The 20995-nt window shown below is 41.7% G+C and overlaps 1 protein-coding gene across 5 annotated transcripts in view; it reads right to left on the reverse strand.

Moving 5' to 3' along the window:
• The window catches only part of EML4 (EMAP like 4), a 149753-nt gene extending 129078 nt beyond the window's left edge, over positions 1-20675 (reverse strand). For 3 of the 5 annotated variants that reach the window (XM_042829874.1, XM_042829866.1, XM_042829864.1), the window contains exon 1: positions 20549-20658. In XM_042829874.1, the coding sequence (XP_042685808.1) occupies positions 20549-20573 (25 nt within the window). In that variant the 5' untranslated portion in view covers positions 20574-20658. Of the gene's footprint in view, positions 1-20548 lie in introns of all 5 variants that reach the window. The other 2 variants (XM_042829861.1, XM_042829853.1) reach the window with 1 other exon arrangement.
• Between the last annotated feature and the right edge of the window lie 320 nt (positions 20676-20995).

Raw genomic sequence — 20995 nt, forward strand, 5'->3', positions numbered from 1 at the left:
GCAATTTCTGTGGAAACAGTGAGCACAACTGCTTCAGACATTTTTCAAGCTGTCCGTGCATACACTCCATATTTTCCTTGTGCTACAATCAGAAAATCAGTGCTGACAAAACCACATCTCTGTTCCAAAACATGGTTCACATGAGTTGCTCCAGGAGCTGAGGAACACACCTACCCCACCAGCCCTACACCCTTTGCGGAGGCAGAGGCAGGCAGGTTTTGTCAGCCTGCAACGGTTTCATTCCAGGTTTCGCTCATCGCCCTTCAGTAAAATACTGTTGCCTTGTAGAATGGTCTAAAAAAATGCTTCTGAGGGGCTGAATCCTACCAGCATGGTAGGAAACGGTAGGCTGAGAAGTTCCCTGAGAAAAAGGAGCTGCTGGTAGGTGTGGTGATGGTTATCTTCCTGAAGGCCTGCTGCTGCTAGAGAACAATCACAGCTTAAAAAATGCCAGACAGACCTCACTGGTGCTACATCAGCTGTTTAAGAACAAAACAAAAAACACAGTAAAGAACTCCCTGCAGCACTGTACAGCTAACCACCATCATGTGTCAAGGCAAGTTTTCCAGGTTTAGCAATGCTAACATGAACAGAACAGTCACAGAATTTCACTTGCAAAGCAGTGCTTCCAAGAGCGTCCCACAACAGTGACCAAGAAGCAAATCAAAGCTGTATACTGCAAAAGGTAGCTCACTCCCTGAGTCCCCAGCGTAGCTCCTTGAAATAACTCTCCCTTTAAAACACAAGGACTTGTGAATATGTTTACATTTGCACATTCAATGAGTGAACTAACTTTTCAAACATGGGCGCCAGTTTTTATGAAAGAAACAAAGCCATTTAGAATACAGAATTCAAACCAAAAAAAAAAAAAAAAGATACAAAGATGGTTACAGAGGCACATCACATTTCTTGCTATTCCCCCTAAGATGTTCCAATCAATTTAAAACTGCTGTGTGAAAACAGGACAAGCATAACAAAATGCTTACGATCAGCAATCCCAGTCCTCCATTCTGCTAAATTTTGCTCTGCTTCTAATCCTGGCCTCCTTCCTAGTGGCATTTCAGAAATAGCACTGTACAGTAGGATTTGTACTCCAGAAGCTATTTTACTTAGTCGCACTTCTCCATAAAGGTATAAAATACAATTCTTCTTCAAAAATCAAGATGATTTCTCTCAAATCACAGATACTTTGAACAGATCTGAAAAAAAAATAATTGCTGACATTTTATTCAAATTTGCATTTATCGTAAAAAGGATTTATCATGGAGCTCTCTCTCTCTTTTTTTTTTTTTTTTAGCATTACACAAAGAAAAGGAACAATCTGCAGACAAAAACAGCAGCTAGTATTTCAAAGCATGCAAAGAACATCTTCACTTAAATTCTAGCTGAAAGTCACTGGGGAAACCTTACCAAGGCTTAAAATTAAAGGGTTCTGAAGTCCTACTTTATACTTCGCACGACTTCTGAGCAATCACTAAACAATACTGTTAGCTCTAAAAAGTAATAAAAGCAGCATAAAGCACTTAGCCATGAAAATGAGTTTTCCAGATACTCTGATTCTGTAATTGTAATGGCCAAGATTAAATTCTACACCGTCATGGAGTAAATGCAGCAGAAAACACACAGCCTTTCTTAAACTCCAGAAATTTGGCATTGACAGCAGAAACAAACCAATGAAGGATGAAGATGAATAAGAAAGATAGAACCAGCACTTCTGCTGCTAGCTTGTCATCCACAGTCACACAGATACCCCATGCGATGCTGTGGCTGAAAGAATCTACTGACATGGGTAAATTAATATTTCCTGTAACACCAAGTTATAAAATACCGTTAAAACTGTTTGAGAAATAAAAACAACGGAAAATACAGACACACAGAGTTAGAACTGCAGGGATTATTCCACTTTACCATGGTACATCCCAGTGCCTTATCACAAGGAATAAGCAAACAAGCACCAGTAAGGACTTGAAAACCAAGTGGGGCATTTCTCATGGGGATCAAAGATGATCAAATAGCCTAGAGCAGGAGGGCAAGAGAACTGGAATGACTACTCAAAAGCACTGCTCATGCAAGAAAGTCCCACGCAACCTGAGATATAGGAACAATTGTGATTTCATCAACTATTACACGAAATTGCACTTTTTTCACCATGCCAACAAGTACAGCTGCAATTTCTGAGTCAGGGTATTTAACCACTGCTTTCACCAAGATGAACTAAGCTCTCATTTCTATTTCTAAGATTCCTTTTGTAACCAAGGGGTCTTTAAATTATCTGATAATCACAAAGTACTCCATTCTCTTTTGAGCAGAGAAGCATTAAGCAAAATAAACTGGCAAACTCTCAAAGCGTGTTTCTTTCAAAAGTAGTCACAGGGTGCACTAGTGTTGGCAGCCAGAGTCAAGGTTGCAAAACAATTCCATTATAATATTGTTCTAGAGGTTTTTAACTTTCTCAAATATTTACCTTTTTATTTAAAAGGTTTCACATTCACTGTGGGAATAGACTTGATAAGCATCTGAATATGCTTTTAAAAAACACATCAAAAATAATCACACTGTAAAAACACAATCACTTAGGGCTGCATAACAAGAAAAGTCTATACAATCAATCAAAGCCTTACACATCCCAGATTTGTGATAGTGCAGCTATGCAAACTATGTAGCCAAAATATTGGGGGTGTGGGAGTAAACAGGTGAATAGAGCAGATTTATAGAATAGATTCATACATCTAGCAAACCAACTTTTTTTTTTAAAACACATTTAAAATGTGCCAGTTGTTGTTGTTGTTTGTTTGTTTGTTTTGGGGGGAGGGGGGGGTTAATAAAAAAAATTTGGAAGACATTCAGTCCAAAATAGTGAATTGTAAACCATCAGTGTTCCATCTGGAGTTATTCAAAAGCACATATGGTCATATCGCTAATGTAGAAAAAATCTGTAATTCGATACTTATTCACCTTTCTTGTAAATAGCTGTTCCACAACATACCAGCTTTAGAATACGGTGCTCACAATCTGGTCTTGTAAATTAAAAATTAAGTCATTAAGTCATTAATTGGAGGCTACTCTCATGAAAGGTATAAATGCGACAAAACTGGAATTAAGTTAGCTGCTGTATTATTTTAGAACACAGCAACTGTAAATCCCAATTAAAATATGTGCACATTGCAGATGAGAAAATGTAACTGCCTTAATAAAGACAACTAGCAAATAGCGATGATGAAGCAGAATAAATCACATCATTAGTTGCATTCAAGTCCAGAGTTTGTTCGGCTTAAATAACATTTGATCATATAGTATTTTTAAGATTACAAATGAGATTGACTACACTGTGCATAAGGCACTGGAAAGGGAAATCCATTCTTGAAAACAGAAGCACCCAGTGTTGTCTCCTCTGGAAACAGCGTGACAATGGAAGGAGGAAAAGAAATGCATAAAAATTGAGAGGGAGAAAAAGGGTGTTGGGCTATGGAGGGAGGAACAGAGATGACAAAAAGCATCCAATTGTCTCTCATTCCCCCCAGCTCAAGAGTTTTTCAAAACCATAGAGGCACAATATCACCTGTACATTCACTTCCCAAATCAAGATTCTAGATTCTTTGCCCTCTCACTTCCAAGACCTATGCCTTCTGTCCTCCAGAGACATGACAAATTTATTCTACCTCTGACCTTCTATACACTGGCTGCATTCACGCTGCACAATGCTGATGTTCGTGATGAAGAGTAATGGAACCAAGTCAAAGGCAACACTGATGCAAAGCTGGTGTTACCTCTGTGCCTACGCTCTTTGTAGAGGGCAAAGTCAAGCCAACAAGTCTCAAAGCTCCTCAGAAAGGCTGGTTGACTTCCTCAGCATGACTAAGAGGAGGAGAAAGTTACTACTCTTGCCCGAACACATGCAAGAAAGTAGTTGTCAACAGCAAACCATCTAACTCAGCAACCACAAATCATTATTAGCCTCCTGCAGAATCCAGCCTTTTAATTCTAAGTACATTATGTTATCATACCTCATTATACATGAGCTTGTGAGAAGCACTCATCTTGTTCGTTTTCTCTGCTTTCAAACACAGCCATTAGTCGGTGTTAACAGGAAGAGGGTTTACAAGGGCTGACTAGTTAAAAAAAAAAAAAAAAAAAAAGTAATAATTACAATAACACTTCTGTTCCCAAGCCAGGAGAGCCTGGCTCTCGGAAACACCTTGTGATTGGATCCAGTTTGCCCTATGCCCAATGAGGCATCATACAAACAGATGAGCTTACATGCTCAACAAGCAAAGTGTGGTCCTGGAGACAGGAGCATATTGTTCTTGCTCCAAGGAAGGAACGTAGGCAGAACGCAACCAGAAATCAAGTCAGTCTGGTTTGCCCTTGCTACTAATTTTAGCAACATTTTCATACAGACAGGAACAATGATATACCAAAGGACGACAAATACTACATCAAAACTGAACCTTTTCTAAATAGCTTAATATGCAACTCCTCTCTAGGGTTCATTGAAAGGAAGAAGAAAGAAAAAAGCAGAATTCCTGTAGAATGCAAACGACATTAACAAGACCACAATATGAAGCAGAGTAAATAAGTATAATTACGTACAATATCTTGATAATTACAATAACTGATCTATATGGCTTCATAGGTTACCTTTCTAGATCAGTAAAATAGAAAAGCAGCACTGGAATGCACCATTAAGTAAAACTGTGTTCACCTACAAAGTCAAAGATAAGTTTCCTACTGATTATGTTGATGCACATTAGGTTCAGGAAAGCCTTCCACTGATAAAGCAGACACAGTATATGCTATACAGGTGAAACAGAATATGTACAGCAAGAAATCATTAACTTTAACAATACCCAACACACAGATCAGCTATAAAAGAAGCAGGGAATCTTCAGTGATCTGAGGTTACACATCCTTCTGGGCTTCCTGTTTTAAGTACGTAATTGATGCAATAAAAACCCATGGAAAAATGACTCATGTCAAACAAAGTAATCAAGCCATAATGATTAACAAAGAATTGGAACATACTTAAACTAAAAAACACTTATCAAATGAAAGTGCCCTTAAATACTATGTTTTATTCAAAGTTAAATAAGTGTAAAAGTGCAAAAAAGTTGTGTAATATTTCAATAGGTAAAGTCATCTTAAAATCCAGCAACTGTTCTGCAAATAAACAAACAAATATGTAAGTAAAACAAGACAACAACACACGTTTACTTTGGGGAACTCAAGAAGTACTTTACAATATCAGGAAAACAATTTCTTAATGCACTAAACTAACCCTAAAAACTTACTTTCAGTGCTACAACAGTATGGCTAATGGTCATCGATTAGCATACCTAAAATTAAAGGAAAAGAAGAAAGCCATGTGGCAGCTATCATCTCATTAAAGAATGGTTCTTGTTAGAGAACAGAAGAGAAGATCCTTATTGAACTGAGCAGTCAATGCAGCGCTGAAGAAGCCGCTTTCTGCTCTAAGCTCCCTGGAAATGGCCCAGCAACATGTGAAGTTCTCACAGAGTCAAAATGATTCAGTTTCCCATTTCAAAAAATATCGTCAGTTAACAAAGAGCAAAAGCTAAATTGCTAAAACCTATTCTAACAGCTGCTTCCAGGAGATGGAAAATTGCTTGTACAACATGGAAATCATCTAGTCGGCATCTGAGGTGGGTACAGGCTAGAAGAGTGACATCATGTGTCCATAACAACTAGGAGCACAGCAGAAGAATGGAGGGCGTGTTGTGTGCATCAGATTTGGACCAACAAAACTGATAGTGATTAGCAGAGCAGGGCTGTACTGGAACCAGTTGCCAGCATGCCACAGCAATCCCTTGGGTTTGAGGGGTGACTTTATGCCATCGCCAGCACAAAGCTGGAGGCATGCAGCCATGAAGCCGAAGTCAGAACAGAAGCACAGTCACCAGCTGGAACTGTGGAACTACCAAGCGTCATTTAGAGAATACACAGAAAGCTTCACCATTTCCCTGTTTTTCCCCTCAGGTACAAAAAAGTTCAAAGTGTATGTGGACTTCAGGTCCCATCGCTCTCCCTAGTACAGCAACACTACTAAGGATGACCACAGCATTTGCTTTCTTTGCTGTCAAGTACACTACAAGGACCAGCCTCACCTCTCCCTGCTTCTCCTGTCTGAGGATAAGAACTTAGCTGTGCAGCTAACAGCAGCAGAAACAGTCAGGGCCCACCTCAGGAATTTTGCAGCAAAAACTTGAAGTTCAGCAGCAGTTGTCAAAACAAAACAAACAAACAAACAAACAACAACAACAAAAAACAGAAGGAACAAGAATGGAAACAAAACATCCATACAGATACTAGGGGGTGGGGACAAGCAGTTCTAAAAATGACACAGTGTTGGAAACTCCAGGTATTTATAGTGGTGAGCATGATATTATGGCAGCCCAACACAATAGGAAGAAATACGAGTTGCTCAGCAGAGCTTCATTCCAGACAGCTGCAGCCTGTCAGCATCCCTGTGACACTTCTCAGAGGGCAGCTGAGGGTGGCTCCCACTGCCTTCGATTGCAGCAGGCTTTCCTTTCAGACATCTGCCAGCAGGACCCCAGCCATGCCTCCTGGCACCTCCAGCACCAAGGTGGAGACAAGGCAGCACGTGGCTGAAGGCCACTGACCAGTTGCTCCTCACACAGCTTGGAGGAGGTCAGAGACAACACATGCTATACATGCTGCAGAAAGGGACACATCTGTGCACAAGCAAAGCTGATGACACTCAGTATGACCACTAGCATGAAAAGTTCATGTCTACAGCTTTACTCCATAGAGAATGATACAGATGTAATGTACAACAGCACAAGGCTGATATCCATAATATCCCAGGGCAGTTAAGGGTGAACAGGAGACTTCATATGACATAGGTTTTACCCAATTTTCCTCTTAAAATGCCTACACAAAGGTCATAAGATGGCACAAGAGCTGTTTGCCAAATTGTAGTTCATCTTGAACAAGTGACTTCTTCCTAGTAAAGATTTATATACTTTTTTACCTGCTAATTACTCTAACTTGAGAAGTATTTGAGTTTTAATGTGTACAACACTGAATGCAAAAGACTTGCAAATAGCAATAGCACAAAGAAAGGGAAAAAAATACTACTCCAGAGTCAGCTTATAGCTTCACAAAAGCAAAACAAACATTATAGTGAATAAGATGATCATAATCCTGAAAATATGTTTAAATTTATCTTTAAGTGAAGGTGGAAAGGTAGCTATATCTATGTCCCTATCAAGTATAAATGCACACATACTGATAAGTCTAGTACATGCTACATGCTGCAGATGCTCTTATGTATGCTTTATTGCCAATTTCACTTTCTTGAAATTCCTTTTGCCATTTTATCAATAGTTTTGGAAAACAAAAGTCCCTTTATGGTTTATAAAAATGGAACAGTGAATGCTGACATTAATTCACAAAAGCCGCAGCCGAGTTATGGCTTTGAGTTCTTTTACTGCTAAAGCTGCTCTAGCTGTACGAACAGGAAATTGAAATTTCTACTGCAAATAATAATTACGTAAATGCAGATAATTAAAAGCATGTTAGCAAGAACCTCTACACTCATACACCTCTATTATTTAGCTGGTCAATAATTGAACCAATGTTCAGAGAGCACACAAACGTTAGGTCACATCTTCTATCTCTGGAGGTTTCAAATCACTAGAGATTGGAAGGAAAAAAAGAGGGGAGCAACACCATGCAAGTCAGGTCTCATCTGGGTTTCAAACCTCAGCTGCAGGGAAACAACAGGTAAAATTTCAACTGAAACAGCTGTAATGTCTTATTTATTTTATTGATTTAAGTGTAAACAGAATTTCAAATGCACAGTTTGCAAGCCATAAATGTTTGAATTGAAGGAAAATCAGGAGTAAAGCATACATTAAGCTGTTCAGGCACATAGCAAGAGGCAGTGTCTGACACTTGCACACCTTGCAAGCTCCACAAGCAGAACTTCTGCAACACCTTACCACACAGTACCGAATGGCTTGCAATCCTCCTGATTGACAGGGATTATGACTTCAGCACCTGGCTATTAGAATCCAAATTGACCACTCTCCCAACTTCATATTCCTTTAATGGCAAGGAGTAGGACATATAGAAAAAAACCACCATAGAAAACCATGTTTTTGTAGTAGATACACATACAAAATGAATGATCCAAAAGCAGTTCCAAATTCCAGTGTTTGGTATTTAAAAACAAACAAACAACTTTTCACCATCATAATAGTTTAGAAAACAGGATGCCAAGTTAACTACTATCCAGTGATATGGAGCTCACTGACAAGTTAATCCCATGGTAAAACAACATAAGATTCCTCCAAACACGCCACAATTTTCTGTGTTTTCCAATGCACACCAGGAAATTTAACCCAAGTGAAACAATTCTGCAGTACACTTCAATCAGACATCCATAATAACTGGCAACCTGATGCCCCCAGTTTGAATACCTTTGTACCAAAGTTACCTTTGCAATATATTTATACATAGCAGACTCCACAGGCAGCCTTCATTTTCTTGTTTGTCATCCTCAGCACTCCCTAGGAGTTCCAAAATACCTGCTGTGGCCTCCAGTGCTGAAGAACGATTGTGGCACCCTTTAGAATTTGCAGCCCTGCACCCCTGTCAAGGCTGTAATTCACACTCCTACCGCTGCCTGGGATCATAGCTCTGACATATCATTTTATGAATGGATTGGCAATTTCACTGTGAAAGGACACACAAAATTAGAAAAGCAGAAACAAGTATGTTGATGCCATACAGAACATCTTTGAACTAGCACACACGCACTCAAAAGACACGATTTATACCGTAAGTATGTTTTTAAGTGGAACTCTAAGTAGAATGTTTACTGCTGGATGCCAATTCTGTACATCAACAGAAGAGTGAAAAGTAGAGTCATACACTGAGACATCTTCAAAAAAAAGTTGCCCAAAAATCAACAAGATTCGCAGTGACACCACAATGACAGTGCTACATGACTTACAATCACTGATGGTCATACAGCAGCATAACAAGAACTATTCTCATATTGTTTGCAAGAACTCTACTGAAGTCTAAATGTATTAAATCATCTCACTCAGAAGACCAAAGAGAGGTTTCCCTTGCATTACCCAGTTTATCCCCCCTCCCTCTACCACACACTCTGTATACCGCAAATCTAAATACATAATTGATGCAAAAAAAAACAAAAACACTGGAATATTCAACTTCTTTACCCTGCATCAGTTCTCACTCCCATGTCCATATACAATAATAAAGAGTTCACAAAATAAATAAGGTGCTTATTACACTGAAATCTTAAAGCAACTTATTGGGTATAGTTTCACTGACATTCATTAAATATAGGCACTTTCAATGCGATGCATCTGAAAATAAAAGCTTGCCTCTACAAGAGTACTTAAGTAAGAACTTTTATGTACAGATTTGGCATCTATATGTAAAAAATGAAAATTATTTTAGAATTAATTTTGTAGTTAAAGTAAATTCTCACTAGTGTTTTCACATCACAAAATTGCTGAGGTTTCTGGGTTTTTTTTTTGTTTGTTTTTTACTTTTTTGGCTTCATTTTTCCAGTCCTTAGAATCACAAGGTTGGAAATGACCTATAAGATCATCTAGTCCAACCGTCTCCTCATCACCATTGCCACCACAACCACTAAACCATATCACACAGCACGTTGTCCAGACACCTCTTGAACACTGTCAGGGTCGGCGACTCCACCACCTCCCTGGGCAGCCATTCCAGTGCCTGACCACTCTCTGAGAGAAAAAGATCTTTATGTCCAACCTAAACCTCCTCTGATACAACTTGCGGCCATTACAACAACTTGCGGTCCTTAGCTGAGGCTGCTTTAAACATCAGTCTATAAATCTGCTGATTATAAGTTCAGACCCACTTTCTTTCCGTTTAAACCAGCTAGCACAGAAAATCTAATTAATCACATTATTTTTCCTTAAATCACTTGCTTCTAGGGAGGAACAGAGCCACTAAGAACCTCAGAGTGATAGCTTCCAGTCAACTCACAATAAGACATGAACTTTTGTAGAGTTTGGTGGTAGTTTCTAGCATTGGTTCCCATCCCCCACCACTTTTGCATATCAAGCAGAACAAAAACAACAAGTACAAAGCAAGGCTAACCACTTTCCAAGGGGAAAAGAAAAATAAATCTAAAGAACTTAATTCCATTAGCTTACTGAAATCAGGAAATGCTGCTTTAGTTATAGAATTAAAGAATATTATGCTGTTATTCAGAACCTGAAGTCATTAGAAGCTGTATTAATGGCTGTATTACTCTATCTTTCTGGATCTGGCCTCGTCACCGCTGGGAACACTGCACATTCTGCCCACTTCATTCCTCCATCACTTCTGCAACAACAGTTATCTTCTTGCAGTTCCTTTTCCTTCTAACCAAACATTTCTTAAATCAGTGTTCTCAGCCACATCAACTGCAAGAGAAATCCGGTATGAGATGATAAACCAAAGGAAAATAAGCATGAAAGCAGCAGAAAGGGTAGTGGGGCTCCCTGCTTATTTTCCTTTTGCTTCATATTCCATACCAAATCCTCCAGGAAGCTTTTCCTGGAACAAACATGCTTTTCTAAGCTTTCTCCTAATGAAACCTTCCCCCTCCCCATGCTGCAAGATGATAGTTTGGTTAGACATGCATTTTTTGGAATCCAAGTGAAAGTGGCTGAACTGAACAGTGCCAGAAGACAGAAACCATGCAACTCCTGAGCTGGCTTTCATTCCAAACAAAAACTTGAAGTTATATGCATGTACCACACTTTGATATCTGTCGACATGCAGGTAAAGCAAAGCTCAGTTTGAAAGCAAAGGCACAGAACTCAGAGTAAGATTTCAGGTATTTCTTTGCTTCATACTAAATGTTTGCCCAAGCTACAGTAGATTCTGCAAATCTAGGCCACTAAAATGAGTTAAAACAATCTGAAATAAGAACATTAACAAACAGAAGCAGCATCTCACCAAACAAACATACTTTAATGTATCACACACAAAAAAAGAACACATTTACATCAAGAATACACCAATTAAATACATGGTCTTATTACTCTGGTTCTTTAGCTGAAAAAATATGCTCAAAAGAAATCACATTCCTAATTGTTTCACTACATCTGCCTCCAAAAGTAACTTACGTATGCACCTTAATTATTAATTAACTCCTCTAATAATAACTCAGACCAAGAATTTTTGGTTGACTGCAACAACAGACAGAGCCTTACTGTTGCCATTCCCATGTCAGGCAATCCTTGAACCAACGAGCACCTTTCAAAAATACTGTTGTCACAAGTAATTGAAAATATAATAAGAGTTACACAAAATAATCCACAAAACCTAGAGAACAGCAATGTCAGCAAGTCATGTCTTTTCAATGCCAGAAACACAGAAATCCTCCCAACTCCAGTGCATGAGAGATAAAAAACAAAAGGGATCTCATAATTGGGCTTATCACTCCTATCAGAGATGTTTCAGTGGCTCAGAACTTTTTCAGGTTCATTCCAGGCAATAAATAAATAAAAATTTACAGATGCACTGAATTTCGGCTGCTTGTTATTATTGTCTCACTCATGATTTTAACAGACATGTTTAGAGTTTAGGAAGAAAGCACTACAACCACACAAACCACTAATTTCCTGCTTGATATCTCTGATGATATTTGCATAGCATGCACTGCAACAGGAGGCTACAGCAGTTTAATACAGCATTTCATTGCTAAACAAAGTTGTAACTTTCCTCTTGTTTGAGTTCTTGTTTGAAAAAGCTGAAGTGGTATTATCTAGACATGAGCATTGCTACATCTGTGAGTCCTGCAACTGAGAAATTTTCATGTACAGTTCTTATCCTTGAAGGTTTCTCCTTCCTCATCTCTCTTCAGAAACACGGGCACGGTGGCAACTTGTTGACAGTTGTACTAGATGATCTTCAGATTATCTTTTCCTATCTTAATGATTCCATAACTCTACAAGCAACGAAGATCACATTCGTAGGAATGCATCCTGAACTTCTTCTCAGCCAAATTCTAGCAATAAAACCCCCATGCCATAACACATCCATCAATTTCTTTCCATTCCATGTGGTCAGACTTCCAGTACCTCCTGCTCCTGGAAAAGAGCTTGGTCAAAGATCTCGTAGTCCTACGGGACTACACCTATAATTCCAAGCCACTCCAAAGCTTGTTATAAAAGCCAGATGTATATTATAACCTTAGAAAATATGTTTGTTTGTTTTTAAGGTGATGTCCATCCTCAAAAACCCAATCTGCAAGATAAACCTTTGACTGGTCTCCTGCCATCTTTTCAACACAACTTGCCAGTGAAACTCAGTGGTCTAGTTAACTACAGACCCACGTAATGTACACAACAGGAAACCTCTTGAGAAAATGGCATGGTCTACTTGTGACTGTGAATGAGAGGGAAGGAAACAAACTGGAGCCCACCCTCCTCCTGCTGTTGTTTTATACTGCAGTAGGTGCAAAGCTCTTCAAAATCCCGTGGAAAAGAAACATTTTTTCTTTTGTTCTCCAAGAGAGAAACAACGTGACATACAATAAGCTGTAAACAAACTAATCTGCCATTCATTTTATGTATATTTGGCATTGTTAATTCAATTACGCTTGGGAACATTTGCTCAACTCAGCAGCTAAATGAAATTTTGCATTTTAAAACAGCCTCTATTATTCTTATGTCATAAACTCATTTAAAAACATAAAATATGGTGAAATCATTACCTCTTGTGTTTGGACAGCAAATACAACCTTTTCTTGGGAACAGCCATTTCTTGGTTTTGTGTCCTCAGCTCAGAACAAAGAAATCCAAATATTTTGTCCTTAAAATCATAAAGTTCTCATGAAAACGTATTTTCATTTGCTTTAGCTAAACCACATTTCTAGGCCTAACTCATTTGCAGCATCCCTTTAGGGAGCCAAATCTTGGGCTTAAAAGCATTTGTGACTTCAATTTATCCACTGGGTTTTGAACTCCCAATTTTCCCAGAGGATTATGAAAGTCTGCCAACTTAGCTTGATGCATTAAAACTGTTTACACAAGTTTAAAATATATTTCAGCTTAAAACAGTTTGGCTTCTTGTCCCTTCCACCTATTTATTTTTTTCTTTATAAGCCCAGATAAACTGGAAGGACAAGTGAGAACCAGCTCCATTCTGGAATATTGCATCAAAGCTAGAAATTGGGTTTCAGTAAAATACAAGTGAATCACACAACAGGCAACAGTGACTGTTTTTCCCTGATTTTACAGAACACCTGAAATCAAAGGTACATGGGTTGTTCCAGATGTGATGCCTATTTACTTCCATGGAAACTATAGCAGATACAAAGAGCACAACAGCACTATTTGATAGAGCAAATTCTCAATAGCACTATTTGAGCAAATTCTCAGCTCAAAACACTCTTCTACAGCATAGTCACTGTTAGGTATACATATTCACCAGAGATGAACAAGAGCCTGCACACTGTGCTTGTAACAATCTGCACCAGCAAAGGTGACCCACTGTTGTTGTCACCACTGCTGTGTCCCACCACCTCTGTGCCCACATCCAGTGTTTGGTCTCCATAAAAGTTCAGCAAGCCTCAATGAATGTCAGTGGGAACAAGCTTTTTCTCAGGGAGAAATTCAACGACACACCTTTGCTTTATGTGAACTTCCATGTCAGATGCCATTGTGTCATACTGCCCTTCTGCTGCCATCTGTCACCTGGCAACAAAATGTAATGGAATATTGGTGGAAAGGTTGAACTTCTACTGTCATACTACCAGCATCCACCTCTGAATGTAGTGAGCCAATATAATAAAGTAGGAGGCATTACTTTTGGAGCAGCTCTTGCAGATGAACTTCTCTAAAACATACCGTAAGTTTTTATACAGCAGAACTATGTTGCTTCATCTCTTCCCCTTCCATCACAATTTTAGTACATATATGAGTCATGCACACGTACAAGCTACTCTAGATAGCTAAATAAAATTTATATAATACAAAGAGTAAGGCTACTTCTACAGTAGGTCAGATTTGCACTCACTAAAGCATCTTGCCTAAAGACTGCAAGACCACACAATCAAGCAGAAGACACCACAAAGAAGGCAAATGGATTCTCCAGTGCTTACTAGAAAAAACAAAGTTGTTGTTGTTACAAACGAAAAATCAATATCTTACAAAGTAGAACAGACACTAAAAACCAGGAGAGCAGTTAAAAAAACATCAAGACACAGCCATATTTAGCGAACAAGTTGGGCTGAAGCCATTGAGGATGAGCAGAAAGGGCAATCCACTGAGACACACAGCAGAAAAAAAAGAAAAAAAAAAACAGTTAAGAAAACGCACCTCACCCATTCAAGTAAGAAGTCTTAAGGCATAAAACTTGGGAAGCACATTGCTACGTACCATCACTGAACATCCCATGAATAATTGAAATATGGAGCCAAAAGAAGAGAAAGAATATCAAAAGTAAAAAGTGAATAAAAAGTAGGAAGCGATAGGGGAATGGGAAAGATTAAAAAATAAAAAAATTTAAAAAAAGGAGAAAAACATTTCACTTGTTCTGAGATCTAGCCATAAACTCAGAGTCTTAACCTCTCTGGCATCTCTTCATATCCCAGCCCTCCATCAGCAGCACCCTCTCACTGCCACTGGTTGAATTACCAACCTAGGCTGCAGGCCTGCCCCTAAATCAGAGTGCATGTGTGCGATTCCCAAAGATGCCTGCAAACTCTCAGAGGAGCCCACATATCACCCACGGGGCTTACAGGTGTCCCTCATTGAGCTCGTCACGAAAGCAATTCCCATAACACCAAAGTTCTGCATCAGTTTCATCAACCTGGTGAAGCAAAAATGAGTAACAACTCCTCTTTAAACTCAGCATGTTTATTTACAGAGAGGTGAAACAAAGCAAGCAGAGGCTCCACCTGAGCTCAGGAGCAATGTAGGAAGATTTCTTGAAAAGGAAGTTAGTGAAACTCATGAAAAGCTGTTAATCAGGTGATTCTGATCTGTTGAACAGAACAATCTCCCTAGCAGAAACAGTCAACAGCAGCAACAGCACAGACCTGTACTGTCATCATACACACTATGTGTTACAAAATTAATTACTCTATTACATCATGTGTGGGTAAAACAGGAACAACATTCTTGACCTAAAGATTACCTCATTAAGGATTAGATTTAGCAAGGATCTAAAAGGGAAAAAAATAATAAACCTCAATAATTGCAGACATCACAATGCAGGGAGTGACAAACAGGAAAAAAAAAAATCCTTTCAGAGGAGGTTTTTCTGGCAAGAGAAAATTCTACCAAATAACTGTGCTGTCTGTATTAGAAATATTCAGAGAGTGTGAAGTACACAGTGTTAAGGCCAAAATTATCCCCTGCATCCCAGGCATTAAGAGCCTTTCTACAGCAGGGAGAGAGAAACTCTCACAGATTCTCCTGCATTTGAGGTTTATGGTTTCTTTGTTCTGCTGGCAACGAGAAGCAGGGCTGCTGTGTGCTGCCCATGCAGCAAGAGGAGCCAGCAGAGAGTTCCCACAGCAAGCAATGTCCTCCTGGCCACCCTCACACCCTGGTACCAGTCACAGCCATCCTTCTCAGGCAGGACAGATCGATGTCCTGCCAAAAGTTTTGTTTCTCAGAGAGCTAGCACACTGACAATAGCACACAGCAGTCCCAGGAGCACAGCCCAGTGAATCAAGTTGAGCTCATTGTCTGCAGCCTAAAAGGGCATCCATTAGAAAACAAAACTAGCCCACATAAATGACAAACCCTCCAACCTGCTGCAGCCAGTCTCTCTCCCTCTCTCACTGTAGGGCTGAAGGAGCTTTTGCAATGCCAGAGCCTCAACAGGAACCACAGGCTTTCCATATCCAGAGGAGGAGCACATTCTCACAAGTCTCAGTAGTTATCCAAGATAACAGCTACAGACGTGTTTTCCAACAACTTTAAAACAAACTTTAATGCAAATTGAGAATTAAAAAATAAATGAATCTGACCTACATGCCACTCCTGCGATAAGATGTACTGCAGTTAAAAGCAGTACATACAGTGACAAAAACAGTATGCAGATACTGCGTGATATGGAAAACCTCTTTTTCATTTCATTTCTCCAGCTTCCCCTCTTGTAGCACCAACAGAAGAGCAAAGCCACCCCCCTTAGCCATTACTACTCTTTTCTGTTTTCTCTTCCTCTGGGGGAAGGAAAAAAAAAAAAAAAAAAAAAAAAAAAAAAAAAGGCATAAACTGAACCACATTTTTTTCTCCTTTAATTCTTAATTACTTTGCCTGAAACTTCAGGAGAGGAGTGATTTCTAAGCTTCCCAGCCTCCCGCACAGAACCAATGGTTACAGTTTGTAAGTTGCGAGCTCTTTGTTTATTTTTATAAGTTACTGTTCTCCCACAGACCTCATTGCTGGAGACAGTCCTATAACGCTCTTCATGCCGCGTTGTTATCATTCTGGTGACAAACTTGGAAACAGACGTGCTCTTTTTAAAAGCATCTTATGAAGGCTTCCACATCTTTAGTTACAATTGGTTATTGTTACAGAGCTCAACAAGCTGAAGCTTTCTCAGAACAGAAAACAATGCAACAGCTAAGCACAGCAGAAAACTGTCCATCGGGGAACATCCCACGACTTACCCTTTGTGAGTCTAAATCTAGTGGGATTTAAAGGATCTTGTACCATAGCCAGAAATCTTGCAGAAATAAGAGGGGTATTACATGGACGGCTTGAGAATTGACCCAGAGAAGTAACACAGTGGCAAATGCTTTGTATTCAGACCTTCCAGCAAGAGGCACTGGAAGAAAGACAGTGGCAGGACAAAGGGGCGCAGTTTTAAAATAAAAGTAGGAAGATTTACATCAGATGTGATGAAGAAATGCCCTTTACTCAGAGGGCAGTGAGGCAGTGGCACAGCTGCCCAGAGAAGCTCTGGGTGCCCCATCTCTGGAGGCACTCAAGACCAGGTTGGATGGGGCCTGGGGTAGCCCTGTCTAGGGCAGGGGGTACAACTGGATAGTCTTAAAGGTCTCTTCTAACCCAAACCATTCTACAGTTCTATGATTTGTTGCTCCAAAGAAGGTATCAGTCCCAGAAAGTTAAGATTTAGGCCCAAGAAAAGCATCCCTCTCCATACTTCAGCAGGTTCACAATACAGTAAAGCCAACATAAGGGCTGGCAAACCTCTCCAACCCTCTAACAAGCCAACTTATGGACAAACTCCTATAACACATGGGAAAGCAGGAAGGCAAGAATTGACTATAGACTATAATATTGGATGGAATGTGAAAATTGAAGTTAGATGACCAACTGTTTTGCCAACAATGCAGTCTTACAGCCTTCTGCTGGGCCACCAGTTCTGGTAGGAGCATGACAGTGGAAGAGATCGAGGCAACTGTCTGCACCATGAAAAAGAGAGATGGTAAAAACAAGGCAACATTTGCTGGTTGCCTCAGTTGTACTATTTCTCACACTGACTTTGTTTGCCAAAACCTCACGGTCTTCTTCTGTTGGTGGGACTAATAATGCTTTCTTTCCCATGAAGATGATGCCCCTGGGTTGCTTTGATCAGGACCCCAAAGCAAAAGAACTTGGCAGACCCTTACCAGCCACCATGCTGTGCCTGTGTCTTGGCAAGGGCACGAGGCACAAGCCCAAGAGCCCTGTCTGAGTCCCTGGATCTCTTGCTCCTATTCAGAAGCACATTCCCTCACCTCAAGGGGTGTATCTGAAAAAATGGACAGCCAGAATTCACCAAGCCCTCAATTCATTGAGCTCCCAGTGAGTGCTCTGTTAGAAACACTTAGATGTGAGTTGCGCCAGACCTGACCTAACAAATGGGATTCAGTAACTGCTTTGCTAGTAGCAGTAGTGAAAATGCACTCAAGGCCCAATAAATGTGAAATAACTTAGTGTTTTATCAAAAGAGCAAGCCAAAACTTATTTCAGGTGTGGAACTGAACTAATAATGCCCAATTTTATTTATTTATTTTTACTCTTTACAGTAAGTGGGTGTCTCCACTCTTGACACATTGCTACACAAGCACATCCTAAATCAACAACTACAACAATTTTTTAAATTACATATGAAATGGTTTCTTTCATCTCTTTATTCTCATAAAAGTTTCAGTATGGAAGCCAAAAGAAAACAGCTGCGTGAAGTATTTTAGACTGCAGGAGACATGCAAAAAGGTATTTCTGCCTGTGCTGGAGGGCACAATCTGTAATAACATTTTGCCTTCCAGATGATGACAGGAGGCATTAAAAAGACAGCTTGCTTCCTAATAAGCTCGCTTGACTGGTAAAGCATGCACATACAGAGATAGCACAGTTTTGCCAACAATAATGGCAATTAATTTTTACGTTTCACCCCAAATTACATTAATTTATGGCCTTCCTAAAGGCGCTTAGCGGACAGTTGATTAAATTCAAGCCATTAGATTTTAATTAGAGATGTTTAAAAAAAAAGTCTCCAAACAACTTTGTGCACGTTACACGCTTGTTACCACCAGCAGCAAACAAGAAGTGATGACAAAACACCAAGCAGGCAGCACAGCTGAACCTGGGAGCATGGGGGCACACAGAGCTCTGTATTTTGGAGCCTGAAACTTTGGACGTGCTCTCCCAGCCGACATCCTGCAAACAACATGCATTGATGCTTACTCCAGAAGCAAACTCAAAGGCCAACTAACAATATCATGAAATATACTTTAAAAGACCGAGCTGAGCTTAATCCTCATTAAATTCTAATAAAATCACAGAGCCTGCCTGACCAAACAGTGAAACAAATTAAAGGTCCAGATGGAGCCTCCCTCAGTAAAGGGAGCAGGATGCCCCAAGCGGGCATTGCCTCCATGCACAACACTGACTGAGTCGCTGCTCTGAAAGCAGCCTCCAAGCAGGAAAACAGTGCTCCATTATTTCAAAATCAGTGTTGGGGTCTTTACCCCCCCATGCCCCCCCGCCGCTTCCAACAGTTATTTCTGAATAAGGATCTCATGGGGGGCAGTAGTCCCCAAGCTAAAGGCACACGGGTGCTCTTTGATATGGTGATCAATTCCACCACTGGGTAAAGAGGTTCATAAATATTAAGCAAGGTATATTTGCATACGTCACCCACGGGCACAATTTTCCCGGTGAAAAATGAGAATAGAACACTCGCAATTCTTCCCCGTGTTGCTTTTTGATCGGGAGATATGAAATAATCAGAAAAGTTACTTGGGCAAGGAGAGTGGATCAGGCCAAGAGCCAAGGTTTATTAAAAAGTAAGAAAAGAAAAACAAACAAAAAAAAGTATATTTTAAAGAAGTGCACTGTTCATTATGGTGCACCAGTTTGGTTTGGACAGGTGCCCAAAACGTGGGAGCAGACATTTCAGAAACCTTAAAGGTTGGGATCACACTCAGCACTATTGAAACGAGTCAGCTTTTCCAGAAAATCGAGAACTATTCCCTATTATTATAGATTTCACCCAAGTGCTGTAAAATTAACTTCGTGTCATTTTTAGAGGGGCAGATTTATTCTCCTGCCAAAAATGGAGGGGGGCTGAGTGGTGCAGCGGGTGCAGCAGCACTGGGGCAGGCACAGAAGGGCTGCAGGTAGACAGCGCATTGCTCGGTGTCCTGCAAACCAAATAGGCAGAGCTGTGCCACCGAAAACAAATTAGGATGCACGCACTCTACAGTTCTTACATACAGAAATAACCAGGTCAGGTCATACTTTCAACTAGGACGGCTTCACGCTATATACGAGTTATCCTCTGAAACATTCAGAAAGGGCTGCTGGAAGATTTCTCCTAAACTACGTGGTGAAAATTTGCCTTCGTCTTAGCAAAACCGAAAAGAGCACAGGCTGTCAGCTCTCCGGGTGCACTGAGGCGGATGAGCGATAGATGTTTCGGGTTTGGGCGCAGCGCAGCACGCCGAGCTCCGGGCAGGGGCTGTTCCCCCGCGCTCCAAGCAGAGCGGTGCCCCGAGAAGGCGGCCCAGGAGCCGGCCCGGCCCGGGAGCAGAGGGAACGAAGCCGTCTCGCCGGGCTCTGGCCGTCCGGGGTCCCTCCGCACCCGGAGCAAAATTAAAATGGCATTAAACAGAACGAGCCAGACAAGCCCAAGTAAGTAACTCCGGGGAAGAGCAAGCCCACGGCGAGGAAAGAACAAAGGAGGCAAGTGCAGCCGGAGCTCTCGCAACAGATGGTTTGAAGCTGACCAGATTTCGCGCTGGCATCCCCTCCCTCTCTCTCTCTCCCTCCCTCCCGACTCGCTTCCCTCCCCTCCCGCCGCAGAGCGGGTGGCGTTGCGCGCTCAGCTCCGCGTCTCCCCCGGCTCCAGCTCCCGCTGGCGCTGCCAGCAGCCCGGCGCTGCCCTCGGCGGCTCCCGGCCCGGCCGCAGGTGCGCGTCCCCGGTCCGCGGCCCCACGACAGGAGGGCGGGCTGCCGCCCGGAGCCAGGCTCGCCCCGTCCCTCCCGTGCCGTTCCGTCCCGCCCTCCGCTCCGCGCTGCCCGTAGCCGCTCACCCAGGCTCCCGGCGAACCCGTCCATTTTGTCCTGGGGAAGGCTGGTGCCGCAGCCCGAGGCGAAGCCGCTGTCGCCGTCCGGGACAGGTTCATTCACCCGCGGAGCGGCGGCAGCGGCGACGCAGCCCGGCGCTCATCGGCCGCCCGGAGCAGCGGCTCCCGGCTCTCGGTGGGGGGCGGCTCCGGCTCCTCCTGCTGCTGCTGCTGCTGCTGCTGCGGGGCCGGCGGCGCTGCCCGGCTCCGTCGCTGCGCCGCGACCCTAACGCTGTGCCGAGTGCCGAGTGCCGAGCGCCGAGCTCCTCCCGCCGCCGCCAGCGCCGCCCCAGCGCCCCGTGCTGTCGTGCTTCCGACTCCGCCCGCCCTGGCAGCCGCCGCTTCCCCTGCGGGCGGGACGGGGTCCGGGCCGTCCTTGCTGCCGGCAGCACCACGCCGGCCCCGGCTGCCCAG

The sequence above is a fragment of the Centrocercus urophasianus genome, unplaced genomic scaffold, assembly GCF_019232065.1.
Source record: "Centrocercus urophasianus isolate 14NV4802_14NV808 unplaced genomic scaffold, USGS_Curo_1.0 seq_10, whole genome shotgun sequence".
NCBI classification, from domain to species: domain Eukaryota; kingdom Metazoa; phylum Chordata; class Aves; order Galliformes; family Phasianidae; genus Centrocercus; species Centrocercus urophasianus.